Source organism: Neovison vison, chromosome 7, assembly GCF_020171115.1.
Source record: "Neovison vison isolate M4711 chromosome 7, ASM_NN_V1, whole genome shotgun sequence".
NCBI lineage: Eukaryota > Metazoa > Chordata > Mammalia > Carnivora > Mustelidae > Neogale > Neogale vison.
In genome coordinates, this window is record NC_058097.1 from 44544978 (window position 1) to 44561409 (window position 16432).

Genomic DNA, 16432 nt, shown 5'->3' on the forward strand with positions numbered 1-16432 from the left:
TCGTGGGCAGAGGGGTCAGGCCCAGTTTAATACACAGAACAAGTTAATTCACAGCAGAGGCAGGCAATAAAGGAGACTCATTTACAAGGGGGGGGCATGCCTGGATTGGGGGAGACCCCCAAGCCCACCACCTCCCCCACTTGCAGTCTCAATTTCCCTTTTTTTTAAAACCCGAACAACAAACACACACAACCACAAGAAACAACCACGCCCCCTCGCTACCCCCAAAATGGCCAACGAGGGTGGCAGGGGGACAGCCCGGCCTGGCCGGTGGGGAACTGGAGCAGGGGAAGGAGGAAAAACTAGTCCGTTGCAGAGTCTGTGCTTCTCATTCCAGCAGGCGCTGGGCAGGGGCCGCCCGGCCCCCCCAGCCAACGCCCACCAGCCATGGCAGGCCCCAGCCACAGCAGGCAGAGGGCAGGGCGGGGCTCTCAGGGAGGGACCAGGAACGGAGTTCAAAACCATGGTTCACGTCATGCAGTATCCACGGTGGGCACCATTGAGGGGGCGAAGGTGGACACCACACCCACCTGCCCTGGGCACAAGGGGGGAATGGTGCCCACTTGGGGTGAGGAGGTGGGACAGCTGCAACTCCAGAAACTGGGGGGTGGGGCTGCTAGGCAGGAAGCTGGCATAGACTGGTTCCCAGTGGATGCGCTCAGCAGTGCCCCCTCCACCGGGCCAGGCCTTATAGGACTCTTTGTATATATTAATTTCTTTTTTTTTTTTTACTTTTTGACTTTTTCTTTAGAAAAACGCTGTGTCCGTGCCCCGGGCTGGCATCTACCACCCCTCATGCCCGCCCAGAGGCGGGGTATGGCTTTGAGGGGAGCAGAAGCCCCTGGTGCCCATTTGCCAAGGGATGGGGAAGGAGGGAGGAAGGGAGAGGGGCCCTACTGGGCCCACCAACCCACAGGGCAAACATTCCACTTGCACAGAGGGAAGGGGGTGGCCCAGCCCCCTCTTGGGCTCCCCCCCTCCCCCTCCCGCTATGGGGCACTGAGGGCAGGAAGAGCGTGGAGGAGCTCCAAGAGGCAGATCAGGAAGCACCACCCCAGAGGTCCAGGTGAGCCAGAGCCAGGCCTAGGTGAGAGTGATGTAGGCAGAGGCCTTCTCTTTCAGGTGCCGAAGACAGAGGTGACAACTCCAGCTCCCTGTGGTGGGGTGGGGACAGGGAGTTAGGCCCTGGTCCCAGAAGGGCTGTCCTGACTCCCTCCCAGGCTGCAGCCCCGGTCCTGGGTCTTCACAGGCAGGAAGACTACTTTTCAACACCCCCACCCCCACCCGGCCCATGGTGCCCACCTCTTCTCTCACCTTCCGGGGGCTCCGCCATGGGGGGACTCAGGCAGTACATGTGGTAACCCCGATCGCAGTCATCACAAAACAGCAGCTGGTCCTGGGGGGTGAGACCCGCCCAGCTGGCACCCTGGGGGCACGGGCACCAGAAACCGGGGTGGGGGGGCTGGGGCAGGGGTAGGTCAGAGGGGCTGGGGAAGCTGGGCCCTCCCACAAGAAGGGGCTCAGAGATCTTTGCAGAACACCCCTGAGGTCGTCCCGTTGGCAGCTCCTAGTCTGGGTCTTATAGATTCTGTGGAACACTTTAACAGGACACCCAGATGGCCTGAGACCGGCTCTAGACGCCATGGATGAAGGTTTGGGTCCCCGCTCTACTGACGTCCTAGCTGGGTGACCTCGGGCCAGACATTTCCCCTCTCTGAGCTCGGTTTCTTCTCTGTGAAGTGGGGACCAGAGCACCTACCTCTGAGGGTGGTTGGGAGGAGTCAGAGAGCGACGAGCACTAAGCGCTAAGTGCCGGGCTCAGTTAATGGCCACTAACAATAACAATAATACAGGTTACGAGGGCTCCCCACCAAGGGGCTGCTCCCCGGGGAGGGGCTCCGGGGAGCGGCCTGAGGCCCCGCGGGCAAGGGCTGGCGGACGGGCGGGGCGGGAGGGGCCGCCTGGGGGGCGTGGCCCGGGGGCGGTGCGCACTCACGTCGTTCTCGGAGGTGCCGCACAAACTGCACGACTTGCACTCGATGCACTGCCAGCGGTAGGTGCGCACGGCCGCTGTCATGTTCACCGTAAACTGTAAACATGAGGGGTGTCCTGGGGGCCGAGGGGCAGGGATGAGGTTAGGGGTCATCGTGCCCCTGGGGGCCACTGAGCCCAGGGGAGGAGACGGCTCCCCCCCCCCACCTCCTCCGCCCTGCTCCCGGTGCCCAGCGACCACACGCTGCCGCTTCCGTGGCCACCAGGCTCCTACCCAGCCACCATGGTAACCACATTCTGCTCCCCGGAATACCATGGCAACCGCATTCCATTACCCACAGTGCTGTGGCAACCACTCTCTACCACCCACAACACCCGGGCAGCCACATTCTGTTAACCACTGTGCTGAGGCAGCCACATTCCATTACCCACAGCAGAATGGCCAACAGGTTCTGTTAACCACAGTAACGTGGCAACCACAGTCTCCAGGCCACGGCGCTATGGCAACTACCTGTCACAGTGGGGTCCCCACACTCTGGGTTCCCTGCAGCCCCAGCCCATTTTGAAGGAGACCCCAGCAACCAACTTCTTCCTGACACTTCCGTACAATGCTGTCCCACTGCCCCGGTGCCAAGACCCTCTCAGCCATTACCCGAGGGCCCCAGACAGCTACAGGCCATGGCACCCAGTCGCCATGACAACCGTATCCCACGCACTCCCCTTAATACCATGACAACCGCAAGCCATTCCCCACTGTGCTGAGGCAACCACAGTCTATTACCTACCAGCCCACCCTGGGAAGCCACATTCTGTGAACCACAAGCCCATGGCAAGCGCCGCTGGTTATCCACGGTACCCAGCCAGTGGCCACCCATTACTCACTATCATAGTCTGCTACCCACAGTGCCTCGGCGGCCAGCTTTCAGTACCCCTCGCCATGAGAAGCGCGGGCCACTACCAGTAATGCTGGGACCACCACCTCTTATTATTCCCAGAGCCCTTCTGGCCCCCCTCAGTTTCCCGCAGTGGACTCCACTCCACCAGTTCTGGGTCATCCCCCCATCCTGCCCCGCCAGGCTGCACTTCTCTGCCTTCCTACCCTCCAGATCTGGACTCCTGGTGTGCCCTCCTCCCTGGCCCCCAGCAACCTCAGGTGGGGTATCACCTGATCGCCCACAGTCAGCACAGGAGATGAGGTCCTCGGGACACCCCGTCTTCTTGGAGCCACCCAGGCAGAAGTCACAGTAGCCGTTGGGGATGACAGTGCCGTCAGGTGCCTTCTTGGCTGAAAGACAGCAGGGAGGGGTTTGACGCAGACAGGCAGGGGCACCTAGTCAAAGGCTGCTGTAGAGGTCGGGGCAGAGGGAGGCGTCCCTACCTGTGTGTTTCCTCTGTGCCTCAGGGACCCAGGCCAATTCTTTGTAAAACTCTGGGGTTGGGGGGACAGAGAGAAGGGCTCTCACCATAGGCAAGGCTCCCCCCCTGCCCCCAGCCTCCACCCCAGCGGTGGACCCCTTTTTCCAGGCACGGGGGAGGTAAGGAGAGAGACTGGCTACCCCTGAGCTGTGGCCACAAGCAGAACAGAGTCGGGGACCCAGATAATTCTCCTCAGGAACCCCAAACTCTCTGAGGACAACTCACACATCCTCTCTCTTAGGTAAAACTGCAAAGAAGGGCTTTCGGAAGAGCCCCAGCTTCCCCATTCACACACCCTTCTCCCAAACCAGTGCCACCGAGCCCCAACTAGATGAAAACCGGGGACACCATTGGCCAAGATCTGGCATGGAAACAGATGGACATGGAGAAGAAAAATCCTGAACACAGAGGTTCCTGGGGGTGGAGCGGGGATGGGATGAAGAGTCTGCCCTCTCCCACTAGGAGGGGGGTGGGAAGACAGTTTCTCCCCTGGCAGAGCCTCCCCCAAACCCTCCCCCACCCCTCAGCTGTCAGGGCTGGCACAGGGTTGGCATGGGCAGGCACCGAGGGCTCCTGGGCCACGGACCCTGCCCCTCTGCCCAATCTTCGCGGAGAAGGGAGAAAGGGAGGGAGGGGAGTTATCTATCACCCCCCTCCCCAAGCTCTAATTGAAACAATAAATCAGACCCAGAAATATTATGCCCGGCCGGGAGCGAGGGAGAGATGGTTGGTTGCCATGGCAACCCCAGAGCCAGCATCCCCATGGTCGGTGGGGGGAGGGGACCGCTGAGCTGGAGATTTTCCAGAAATGTCTAACGTGCCCCCTCCCTCCCAGGCTCCTCAGCCCCCACTCCCAGGGTCCCTCACTGCCCCACAGCCCGCCTGCCTGCTCACGTTTATGGTTGTTTTTCCGGTGGAAGGGCAGGGCGTGGCGCTCGGCGTTCTCCTCCCCCTCCTCCTCAGCCAGGTGGGTGTGGGTGTAGTGGTAGCTGAGCCCTGGCCGATTCTTATACCGTTTCCCACAGACTGGAGAGCGAGCAGGGAGGGCCCGTCAACCCTCTTGGCCCCTGCGGCCTCCACCCTGGCCTCGGGGATCACGCCTCCCCCCTCTGCCAGAGGCCTGAGCATCCCCTCCCACCGGGCTCTAGAACAGGAGGGAGGGGGCCAGCGGGGGAGAAGTCTCTAGGCCCCACTCTCTCTCTTTCCCTCTCTTCAGAAGGACTCACTATCACAGACATACGGCTTGTCTCGGTCCTCCAGGGAAGCGGTGTCCTGGCGTTTCCGGAGACCCCCGATGCCGTATGCCTGGGGGGAAAGTCAGGGTCAGCGGCCAAGAAAGGGAGGGAACTCAAAGAACTTTCATCATTTGAGCCCAAAAGGTAAACTGTGGCTCTGCCACTTCCTAACTTTGGGCCCCGACCTCTCTGAGGTTCAGTTTCCTCATCTATGGCATGGGCATAAGGACAGTTCTAACCCACTGTACAATCTCAGCTTTGCAAATGACTTAATAATATCCGAGCCTCAGGTTGCTCATCTGTAAAATAGGTATAAAATACACACACACACACACACACACACACACACCCCTTCAGGCTGCTCTGAGGATTCAGTGAGGTCAACCTGAGGCAGGGCCTAACGATTGTGCATGCTCAGTACACGGGATCTGTCACTGAAGAGAGGGGTGATGAAGAAGAACAGGGGGGTAATACCTTTCCTTTAGCTCTGTTCTTCCTCCTGGGAATGTCATCCTCCAAGTCTTCCACCTCGAGATCATGTGGAAACTCCAGCAGCTGCTGTTTCTGGGCATCAGGAGAAGGGAGATGGAGGTCAAGAAAATGGGGGACACCATCCTGCTTCGTAGGGGTTTTGGACACAGCTGGAGACTGCAGGGAGCAAGGGAAGTCAAGAGGTCTTCCAAAAAGAGAAGAGGTGTGGAAGGATGGAGACTTAGGATGCCCAAAAGCCCTAGGGAACCGGGGGAGATTGCTGAGCAGGACTAGGATGGGCCAGGGCAGGTGGCCGGGTTGAGAAGGCAACTGGGGCCCCCGAGGGGTGGTCCCACCTGGCAGTCCATAATGGTCTCCTCCTCCTTCAACTCAATCTTCTTCTCCCCAGTCTCAGCACACAGTAGCGCCTCAAGAACTGGCCCTTCCGGGAGGCCGCCCTCCTTCTTCAGGGGTGCCTCACAGTCTGGGGACAAGGCCAGGGTGGGGTCAAATGGGGAAGTTGTCCCTGGAGGAGTCCTCAAACAGCCCAGTTCAGGGAACAAAGCCCTTTGCTTCGAGAAAGAGGCTTTCCCACACTCAACCAGTAACAAGACCCAAAGATGCAATCATACATACTGGGAAGGCTGCCGAGACCCTGGGAAAGACCCAGCCAGACCCTCAGATCCACTCAGACCCACTCAGAAGGCACTGTCAGACCCTCACTACACGTGGATGCAAATGGAGAGATACAGAGACTCAACCATGATGCACATGGGAGATACGGACTGATCGTCTTGAGACAGCCAGGCACACAAAGGAAGAGATACACCCAGACACATGGAGGAAACACATCCAAGCCCTTGGATACACCCAGAGACAATCAGAAAGAGACATTAAACCATCAGCACTCCCTAGATCCACATAAGGAAGACACAGCCGGACCCTACCCTACACCTGGACACACAGGTGGAAGAGACAGACACACCTGGAGAGAATCACTTGGATGGTTACAGGTGAACATAGGGGAGACGCAGTCCCTCTGAGGCAGACAGACACACCCAGAAAGACACAGCCAGATATACTTCAATACACCTGCACCCACACAGACCCTTGGATACACCCAGACAAGGGACAAGAAAGTGCCAGTGACTCTGATAACCCTTGTCACATCTGAAGTAAGGAAGCCTTGACTCTCTGGCTGGACAGGCACGCGTGGGCAGAAATATACCTAATACACCAGCCACTAGGGGAAGAGATTCTCACAGACATTCTAAAGCATCTGGACACTCAATGAAGAGACGGCCAGACACCCTGATCCACCCAGACACACTCAGGAACCGCTGGATACTGGGCTAGACCAGACACACACAAGACCAAATAAACCCTCGAGTACTCCTGGAAACACCAAAAGACAGAGACTCTTAGATACACTCCACTGCGGATGGAAAGACACTCTGACACAGATGGACACTTGCAGGCACCCATAGGAAGAAATACAGCCAGACACTGATATATCCTGGCTCACCCGGGGAAGATCCACCCACTCTGCCCCCCATATACCTCAGCCCAAGGAGGAAAAGTCCAAGCCCTTAGCCCAGTCACTCAGAGAAAACTGGGGAAGGTCTGGGCTACACCCAGATACAGACCTGCAGACCCTCGCTATGAGGAAAAGGTAAATGGTCAGATCCCCACTGGCATCACCACACACTTATCAGCGTGGTCTCAGGGCACTGATGGGGCCACCCTGGGCACAGCTTGAAGCTCCACCCACCAATCTTGTACTCGCAGGGCCGGAGTCTGGGGTCCTCTAGGATGTTGAGTCTCCTTTTCTTCCTCCAACAGCGCGCTGGGTATGTGTAGATCTGTCCGGGGGCCAAACCTGGAGTGAGAAGGCCAAAGGGCCAAGGGAAGGGCCATGAGAACACAAGAAGGCGGGCTGCCCCGCCCTGCCCCGCCCCCATCCTCCTGGCAGGTACCAGGACCGCGGTGGGTCTTTTCCATCCAGATGTAGCAGTTGTTCTGGGCCACGCCAGTCTGCGAGTCGAGGAAGGGCAGGCGCAGGCTGCGCTCGGCGCACAGGCGCGCGTTGTAGCTGCGGCAGTGCTCGATGGCCTCGCGATAGAAGTCCTCGCCTAGGCTGCGAGTGGGAGAGTGAGCAGGCGAGCGGCTGTCAGCAAGGGCAGGGGCACCTGGCGCCCAGTACCCCTCTCTCAGTGCACCCTTCAGGAATGTGTGGGGAGACTTCTCCAACCTCACCACTCCCCTCCTGTCACTCCTGGACTCAGGAACCCCCCAACCCAGGGCCCAAGCACGCCTGGAACCAATCAAGTAAGATACACACAATACAGAAACAGACAAAAATACACCAGGACCTATCCATATATGCATGTATCAAAATACACAACACAACCAAACGACACAGGATTCACACACAAAGAGAGACATATCCCAAAACTCACAAAGGAGAAACAGACAAATCTCACATATGTGCAAAAAGATATCTACTGAAAAAAACCACAAACATCAAAGTCACCTGGTGTAGAAACAGACACATCACACATCTATCCATGCACAAATACACACATCTCCAAAGACACACAACATAAACAAAGCACCCTCACAAAGACACACAACATGCAAACAGATCGCACACACAGCACTACACAAGCGCATCCAAAGACACACAGAGATACACAAATATTATGAGAAGAACGTTAAAACAAACTACCCACACATGCACTTATATACCCAAGGACACAACAACAAACAAACCACAAACACACCATATACAGGCACACTATACAAAGAAATCACAGATTCACACAGGACAGGCACACACACACAATCACAAAGATACACAATATAGAAATCAACATCTAAAATACCACATAGTCACACAAAGATACACACCTAGACAACATAGGAATAGACAAATGCACCCATATTCACACAAAAATGTACACATAAATACACACATGCCTACCAATCCAGACACAGAACACCAATGATGCAGTTTTAAAGGACATGTACACACACTCAAAGACCCAAATATCCAAAGATACCTAGTGTAGACTAAAATAAACACATATCCACATACACATTAAAACAAACAAACAAACAAACAAACAAGTGACACGCACTCCACATGCCAAGACAAAGGTAGTGTGGGCTTCACCCAAGTTTACCAAGGCTCCCGCACCCCCAGACCATTTCACTCTCTCCCCAACCCGGGGGTCGCGGGCCGGACATGACCCCCTTCTCCCGAAAAGGACCAGAAGAGGACTCCGAGTTTCTCCACACGCTCCGCTCCTCCAGGAGCAGCGCATCGGACACCTTTCTTGCCAGAGACCCACAATCACACACATTCGCACCCCCGCGCAGCATGGCCCACAGTGACAGCCCCCCAGGCACCCCATCGGCCCCACCCCCGGCCGCCACACACACACACACGCGCGCGCGCGCGCGCGCGCGCGCGCCCACGGAGACCCGTCCGCGCGCCCTCTCCCGCCTTCCGCCGGCCCGCAGCACCTCAGGGGGCCGGGGATGACCGTGGCCATCTTGCTCCCCGGGTCCTGCCCCCAGCAGGTCCCCGCCGGGTCGGTCCTCCCAGCGCTCGGGCGGGCGCTGAGGCCGCCCATCCATTCATTCCCGCGGGGCGGGAGCACCGGGGACACAGCCAATCACGACGGCAGGGCGGGCCCGCCCGGGCCATGCTGGGAGTGGTAGTCCCGGGCCTGGGGGCCGCCCGGACCCCGCGGAGAAGGGGGCGCAGAGGTGAGGCCCAGGGAGCGCACACGGTCACTCACACCCGCCCGCTCTTACGCGCATCCAGTGTCCCGGGCATCCACTCACACATGCACACCTGGACTCGCACACACCCACGTACGGCAGTTTACACACACATTCACACGTATACTCACAGCCTCCCACGCAGACTCACGCACACTCCCCTCCCACTTTCACAGACTCACATACATTTACACTCACACAAACACTTCGAAGCCATGAGACGTAGAGATACCTTAGAGGTGCCCACACAAACGTCCCCACCGGCAAGTCTGCACTTGGCTCCCTGACACGTCTCCCTCCCCCATCCCCAGCGCGCGCGCACACACACACACACACAAACACACACACACACACACCCGCCCCCAGCTCCCGAGAACCCTATCTGTCCCACACGGGCGGTCCCTCTCACAGCGACCCCGCCCTGCTCCAGCGCGTCCTTCCGCAGGCCCCGTTGCTCCGCGTTTGTTAGTAGCCCTACCCACAACTTGCAGGTTCAAATCCTGGCTCTGCAACTTCGATGGCCATGTGGCCTTGGGCAAATGACTTAACCTTTCTGGGCCTAAGTTTCCTCATCTGTAAAATGAGGGTAACACCTCATTGGATTGTTGTAAGGATTAAATGAGTAAATATGCACAAAGTGTTTTTATTTTTTATTTTTTCCCATGCCCAGTGTGGAGTCCACCCCATAGCTCCGGGAAATCCAGACCTGAGTTGAGATCAAGAATCTGTCGCTTGGGGCGCCTGGGTGGCTCTGTGGGTTAAGCCTCTGCCTTCCGCCCAGGTCCTGATCTCAGGGTTCTGGGATCAACCCCGCGTTGGGCTCTCTGCTCAGTAGAGACCCCGCTTCCCCCTCTCTCTGCCTGCCTCTCTGCCTATTTGTGATCTCTCTGTCAAATAAATATATAAAATCTTAAAAAAAAAAAAAAAAAAGAATCCGTCACTTAATGGACTAAGCCACCCAGGAACCCCCCATAAACGTAAAAGGCATCCTTTCTTTTAAGTATCTAGCAGGTAGTAGACGTTCAGTAAATTCACTCCAGAGGATCTGATATGCAGTTAGATGTAAAATGGTGATAGCCAACCATTTCTAGAAAGAATAATGCCTGACACAAGTAGATGCTCGTAAGTTTTTGTCAAATGATTAAATAAATATACTGAGTACCCACCACGTGCCTGACACAGTTCTAAATGCTTCAACAGGAGTAACTCCTACAATCCTCATAACACATCGTCTGAGGGGATGCTATTTTTATGCCTATTTTCCAGATAAGCAATGGGAGGCAGAGGGAGAGGAAATTACATGCCCTCAGCCCCTGGCCACGGTTTGAGGGTGGGACTAAGAGAAGGATTCCCTCCCCTGGATATCTGTACCAGAATGAATCCTACCTCCTTCTTTCTCCCACTGTCACCCACACAGACTGCACCCTAAGGGATCCCCAGACAGTGAGCTGCCCCACCAGGCCACACCATGGCTCTCCTGAAATTCCCCCTGGTCCAAAGTTTATGCTCCAGTTTGAGCCCCCCTGTACCCCCACCCCCATGGATAAAAAACGCCCACAAATGTCCTTGTCCACCAGGGGGCTCTCCAGCTGACAGAAAGGCAGACTAGCCTTCACCTCTTTTGTCACTTGATGCCTCCACTTACTCTCTGGTGAGAGAGACACCCTCAGTGTCTTCCACATTTATCACTTCTAAACACACACACCCCTAGTCTTAGACCCCTTCCACAAACTCTCCCCCGATCTCCCCCAGGTAAGGCTCGACCTTCTCCCTCCCCTACTCCCAACAGGACACAGTGGGTCTCGGCTTCACATCTGGCCTAAAGTAGGTGGCATCGGGAGTAAGTCAGGGATGCTGGTACCCGCAGGCTCACGCTGGCCTCCAGGCTCCTATACCGGCCACCCCACACCTCACCGGCAGAAAGCCCTCACACACACCCCTCCCTGCCCATCAGCTCAGCTCCCAGAGTGCCCTTGCCACCTTCCTCTTACACCTCCCACCACCCTCACAGGTCCCCCAACACATTACACTTGCTCCCCACACCTCCAGCCTCAGACATTCCATCTCCCTCCTGCCCCACCCCAGGACACTTACATCAATTTGACCAGTTTGGGGCCTGAGTATAGAATATAGCCCATCCCCTCCCTGGTGGCCCTTGTCTAGCAGCACGACTGACCCGCAGAGCTGACACAAACTGACAACTCCCTCCCTTTTCTTGCCCCTGGTCACCTTCACAGATCCCTCTTCCACACTTGAACTCCCTTGTCGAAGCAGTCCTCCTCGCCCTAGCTCCCACCCTCATCCCTGCAGACCCCTCAAAAGGTGAGAGCAGAGAAACGTGCTGCCACTCCCACCTAACCTCATTCCGGCCTCCAGGCCCCTGTAATACCCTACACGGACAGTGGACCAAGTGAGAAACCAATATTGATACTACTACTAATAATTAGTGTATTTAGGCAGAGTCAGGCTCTGTATCAAGTGCTTTACAAAGACCACAACAGCCCCTTGAGGTCATAGGCACTGTAATGATTCCCCAGTACACAAATGGTAACACTCAGGCTCTGGAGGAGGGAGAGAAGGGGAGTGAATTAATAGCAAAGGATGAGGTTTGAAACTGGGCAGTCAGAACCTCTACGCCTGCACAGTCCACTCTCCCACTCCCAAGAGGACTTGGCTCTCACCTTCCTTCAGAAGCCAGTTCCTACCCTCAACCCTCAACCTTGCTTGCAGACCTTTCCCAGGATGAGAGCAGAGAAGGGCAAGTAAGGGCTCCCACTCCAGCGCTTCCTTTGGCCTCCTCCGAGAGGTCTGGACTCCAGGGTCAGGGTGAGGAGGCCAGAGTGCCTGGAGATCCACCAACCTGTACAGGAACCCTGTCACAACCCGCTCCAGGGTGTTCCTCATAGCAGACACATCTGTGTGTGTGTGTAAGAGAGTGAGAGGGAAGCAGAAGGTTGTCACCATCACACACCTCCTCACACTGACCCCAGCTCCGCACACACGCCCTGTATGCTCTCTGGCTGACCGCAAAGCCACGCAAGTGGGCGCGTGCCTATTGAGCCCCCTCCCCCTCCTCTCCCAACAGGCCCCTGCCAGAAACCAGAAACCACTGGAGGCCTTGGGTCCGGCAGTGAGACACAGCCCTTGGGAGGGTGGGGGGCGCTCCCGCCCCTTCTCCCTCCCCACCCGCCAGCACGCGTTGCTCAAGGTCAAGGCGGCGAGCGCTACGGGTTGGGGGAAGCGGGGTTGGGGGGCAGGTCGCCCCAGCCCCTTTGTGCGGCGCCGCGGGCGTTCGCCCTCCGCCTCCTCCCCCAGGCCCGGGAGGAGGGGGAGGGGAGTGCCGCGCTCGCCCGCCGAGGAGGGAGGGCGGGAACGGCCGCGCGCCTGTCACTCTGAGCCCGCTGTCACCGCCAGAGGAAAGGGGGTGGGGAGCGCTGGGACCCGGGAGTCCGGGATCCCGAAGAGGGAGCGCGAGAGAAAGATAGAAAGAAAGAAGAAGAGAGGTGGCCCCAGCGAGGGATGGATAGGACAGGGGAGGGATGGGACGGGGCTGGGCTTGAACCCAGGCGTCCAGGTTCCCAGCTGTCGGGCCCAGGAGGAAGCTAACGCTCGGAGGAGGGACGCGGACAGGGAAAAAGGGAGGGAATCCCCCGAGATTGAGGGCGCTGCCAGCATCCTCTCCAGAGGCATCCGGTCCCCAGGAGGATGAGAGGTGCTCTTGTTAGGTGTCTATTGGCAGGGAGAAGGAGCGATCCCACGGTCTAAGCTAACCTGGTCGTCAGAGCTTCTAGGTCCTGAAGACCGGGGGAGGAAAAAGGGGAGACAGGACCCCCGACGTCTCAGCTCCCACCCTGCGGTCGCGCGAGCCGAGGCCCCAGAGAAAGAGGGGGGAAAGAGAAAGGTTCTGATGTGAGGAAAGAAGGTGGTGAGGAGCCCGGAGACTGAGGTCTGGACTTAAGCGTCCGTACTCCCAGCCCTATGCCGGGGCAGGCCCGGCGCCCCCGGAGGCGCGGAGGAGGAGAGATGGAGGAGGAGGAGAGGGAAGCCCCTACCCCCACTCTGGGTGGGGAAACAGACTCCGCCACCCCCCAGCCCGCGCCACATTCCTTCACTGACAGCGACAAAGAAGAGACGCCCCCGCGACCCTGAAGGGGCTCCCGCCCCCAACCCCAGGGGACAACAAGGGGCGGTGGGTCCCCCCAGGGGTGGGGGGCGCTCTGGGGTTCCCCATTAAACTACCTTCCGAGCGCCGCGTCCCCTTCCCCAGCGAGGGCGGGGGAAGGGCCGGGGATGGGGGCAGGATGGAGGGACGTGGACGGCGGGGACACTCACGACTTGAGCGGGTTCTGAATGGCGGTGGCCATGGCCCGCTCGGCTGGGCCGCCTCCGGCCCGGGGCGCTGCTGCCGCCGCGCGCGGGCCCAGCCCGGCCTGCGCCGCCCGCTCTGCCGCCCAGCGCGCTACGATTTCATTCATTCTTGGGGCTGCGGCGCGAGCCGAGCGGGGCGGGCCGGGGGCGGGGCTCGGCCAATCCCCGCACCTCCCGGCGCACGACGGGACGTGGAGTCTAGGGGCGCGCGGCGGCGCCCGAGGGCGCCCCTGGCCGGACTACACGTCCCAGGGGGCGCCGGGAGGACCACACGCCCATTGGCTGCTGAGGATACAGGGCGGGGCTGGACTCGTCCCAGAGCATCCTTTACTCCTCCCTGAGGGTGCTCCATTCCCATCTCGGGCTCTCCATCCTCCAGGACCCGTCGGCGTGGGAGCAGGTGGTCCCTGGCCTCTGGGTCTCCCCTGGGTATGTGGATGACCCGAGGATCTGTCGTGTATCCTTGTCTTTGCTTGCGGGTCTGATGTCTCTTCTGTGTAAGCCAACGTGTAGACAAGCACAGGGGTTAACCACTGCCTTTGTTCACTTATTCAGTGCCTGCCAGGTGCCAGGCACTCTTCTGGACACGGTGGCATATAGCAGTGACCCAACAAAGTCGCTGCCCTCAAGGAGCTGACCTTTTCATGGAGAAAGACAGATAGGTGATAAAGAAGAAAATAAAGAGACAAAAATCATTTTAGAGAATTATGAATGCTATAAAGTGGCTTCTCTGAGGAGATGGCATTCAAGCTGAGACATAAGAAGTTCCAGCCAGGCAACAGGAGGGGAAAGGGAATGAGCTTTGATAAGGGAAAGACCAGTAAGAAAGCTGCTGTGACTGGAGCAGAGTGAGCGAGGGGAGAGACAAGGTTGGGGAGAGAGCAAGGACCCAGATCATGTAGAGCCTTGTAGGACATTACAAAGAAAATGGATTTTGTTCTAAGTGCAATCAATCATTGGCTCTCTTCTTTCTCTCTCTCTCTCCCTCTCTCTCTCTCTCTCTCTCTCTCACACACACACACACACACACACACACACACACACACACACCAAGCCCATCAGCAAGTCCTGTTATCTCTACATTCACAAAACAGATCCAGGATCCACCTAGTCCTCTCCTTTCACAGCGTCCACCTGGCACCATCCACCACTGTCTCTGCCTGGACAGCTCCCAGTCTGTCCTCCCTGCCGCAGCCAGTGTGGGCTACCTAAAACATATGACATCACAATGCTCTCTAGCTCAAAACCTCCAGTGGCTTCTTTCACAATTAGAATAAAATGCAAAGCCCTCCCTCTGCCCTCAAGGCCCTACTTGATCCCTCATCCAATTTCTGACCTCATCTCCCTCTCTCCTTCCTTTGGCTGACTTTGCTCCAGCCACACTGATTTCCTCCCTGTTCCTGGAAGGTACCAGTCCTCTGGTACCACAGGATCTTTGCACTTGCTCTTCTCTCTGCCTAGAATGTTCCTGCCCCAGATATCCACATGGCCCCATCCCTCCCTTTATTCAGGTTTCTCACTAAATGTCCCCTCCTCAGATGTAGCCTCAGGTAAAATGGCATCCCCTATCACCTTGTCCTCTCAATTGCTTTTTCCTTCAATACTTATCATAGTTTGTCATCGTTTAGTAGACCTGTTTAGTTATTTGACTTACTGTCTGTCTCCACCCATTAGAATATCAGCTCTGTGAAGGCAGAGCTTGTCCCATCTGCTGCTGTCTTCCCACTGCCTAGAACAGGGCCTGAAAAGTAGTAAATGTGCAATAATTATTTGTTGAACAAATCAGCGGATCAAACAGACGTTTCACTCCGTGTCTCTCCCCACCTTCTAGCTCTGAGGCACGCAGCCAGCAAAGGCGGGCTCCAGACTGTGCCCTCCTGCACACAGACACGAGGACAGCCTGAACGAATATGCTGTATTAAGGAAACCCCCCAGCAGGGTGTCTGGAGCTAAAGACGAAGAGAGAGAGAGGTTCACAAGCACATTCACTCCTTTCTAGACTATTATAGTCCCTAGCTCTGAACGGGAAGGCTGGACATAGAGGTGCCGGCTCTGCCCTGGGCTCTTAAGCTCACAGTCTGGTGGGATAACAGACGCACCCCCACACAGTTACAGCCAAGAGGGGAGGAAGTGCAGGCAGAGGGGTCAAGGCTGGGGTAAGAAAGCACAAGAACTGCGAGCCCAGAGGAGGCTCCTGACCTGGGCTGTGGGTCCGGGAGGGATTTTTTGGAGAAGATTCCAAGGGAATCCTTTCAAGTCGTGACCCCTTGCCCTCTCTAAGCATGGAACTATTGTCTGTTCTGACATCCTGGGATGCTGATGCCCAATCTTCCTGTCACCCAAGTGTTGGGGACACTGATCCTGGAAGTCCAAGCCTTTGGTCACTTCTCCTAACCCTGGAGCCTAAGAATCTGGCCACCAGAGGGCACTGTGGCCCCAGTCTTTGTCCACACAGGTTGTTCTGAATCCTCAGACCTAGGACAGATACCCTCCTGGTAGTGGGGTCACAGATCCTGCACACCCTCTGTGTGTGCAGACCCCTGGGGGCTTTGCCTGGGCCTCTGAGGGAGGCTCCATTGCTAACCTCCTACCCCACATCCCCCTCTTCCGCACTAATCTTCAGAGTATACAGCCCTCCCCTAAGGTCAGGCAACTCAGGCTCAGAGGGACAACACCCTCACGGAAAGCCCCCACCCATCAGGGCAGGGAGAGCTAGGATTTGAACCCAGGTCTGACTGAGAAACTAACCTCACCTTTCCTCCCTGTGCTACTCTGAGGGGTGGCTTACTGCCTTCCATGTCGGAATCCCCTCAGGTGTGTGAAAATGCCATCCCTGCCCCCTATCCCCTCATGTCCTGGCCCTAGGGATTCAGGGTGCTCTGAAAACAGATACTAGAATCTATCCGTAGCAAGCCCCCACATCTTTCTAATGACATCAAGGCATGAGAACCACTGCGTTAGTGGGTGAGGACAAACACAGAAGAAACAAAATGCAATTGAAGGGAAGGCTGCCAAGTGCAGGGATGCGGAGAGGTGTGGGGACAGGGGTCCTATAATAAGTCCTGTGTTCCCCTGCGGCTCCGCAGGAACCTCCTGCATCTTTCTGGAACTTTAGAGTTTTCATCTGCAAAATAGTAGCGAAGTTCCAACTTCCTAGGTGT

At 57.1% G+C, this 16432-nt stretch overlaps 1 protein-coding gene across 5 annotated transcripts; it reads right to left on the reverse strand.

Annotated features, from left to right (window-relative positions):
* On the reverse strand, window positions 1-11907 carry DPF1 (double PHD fingers 1). 5 transcript variants are annotated; one of them, XM_044256530.1, is made up of 12 exons: window positions 11875-11907; window positions 7091-7251; window positions 6886-6993; window positions 5471-5598; window positions 5118-5207; window positions 4635-4713; window positions 4303-4434; window positions 3371-3421; window positions 3158-3277; window positions 1997-2109; window positions 1315-1426; window positions 1-1154 (listed from the first exon to the last, which is right to left on the reverse strand). In XM_044256530.1, exons 2-12 carry the CDS (start codon window positions 7113-7115, stop codon window positions 1084-1086), a joined length of 1029 nt encoding a protein of 342 aa, XP_044112465.1. In that variant the 5' UTR covers window positions 7116-7251; window positions 11875-11907; the 3' UTR covers window positions 1-1083. The 5 variants fall into 5 exon arrangements, with proteins under 5 accessions (XP_044112465.1, XP_044112462.1, XP_044112466.1 ...); XM_044256527.1 differs by lacking the exon at window positions 11875-11907 and adding an exon at window positions 8643-8737; XM_044256531.1 differs by lacking the exon at window positions 11875-11907 and adding an exon at window positions 8643-8716 and having other exon boundaries at window positions 1315-1396; window positions 5118-5201.
* Between the last annotated feature and the right edge of the window lie 4525 nt (window positions 11908-16432).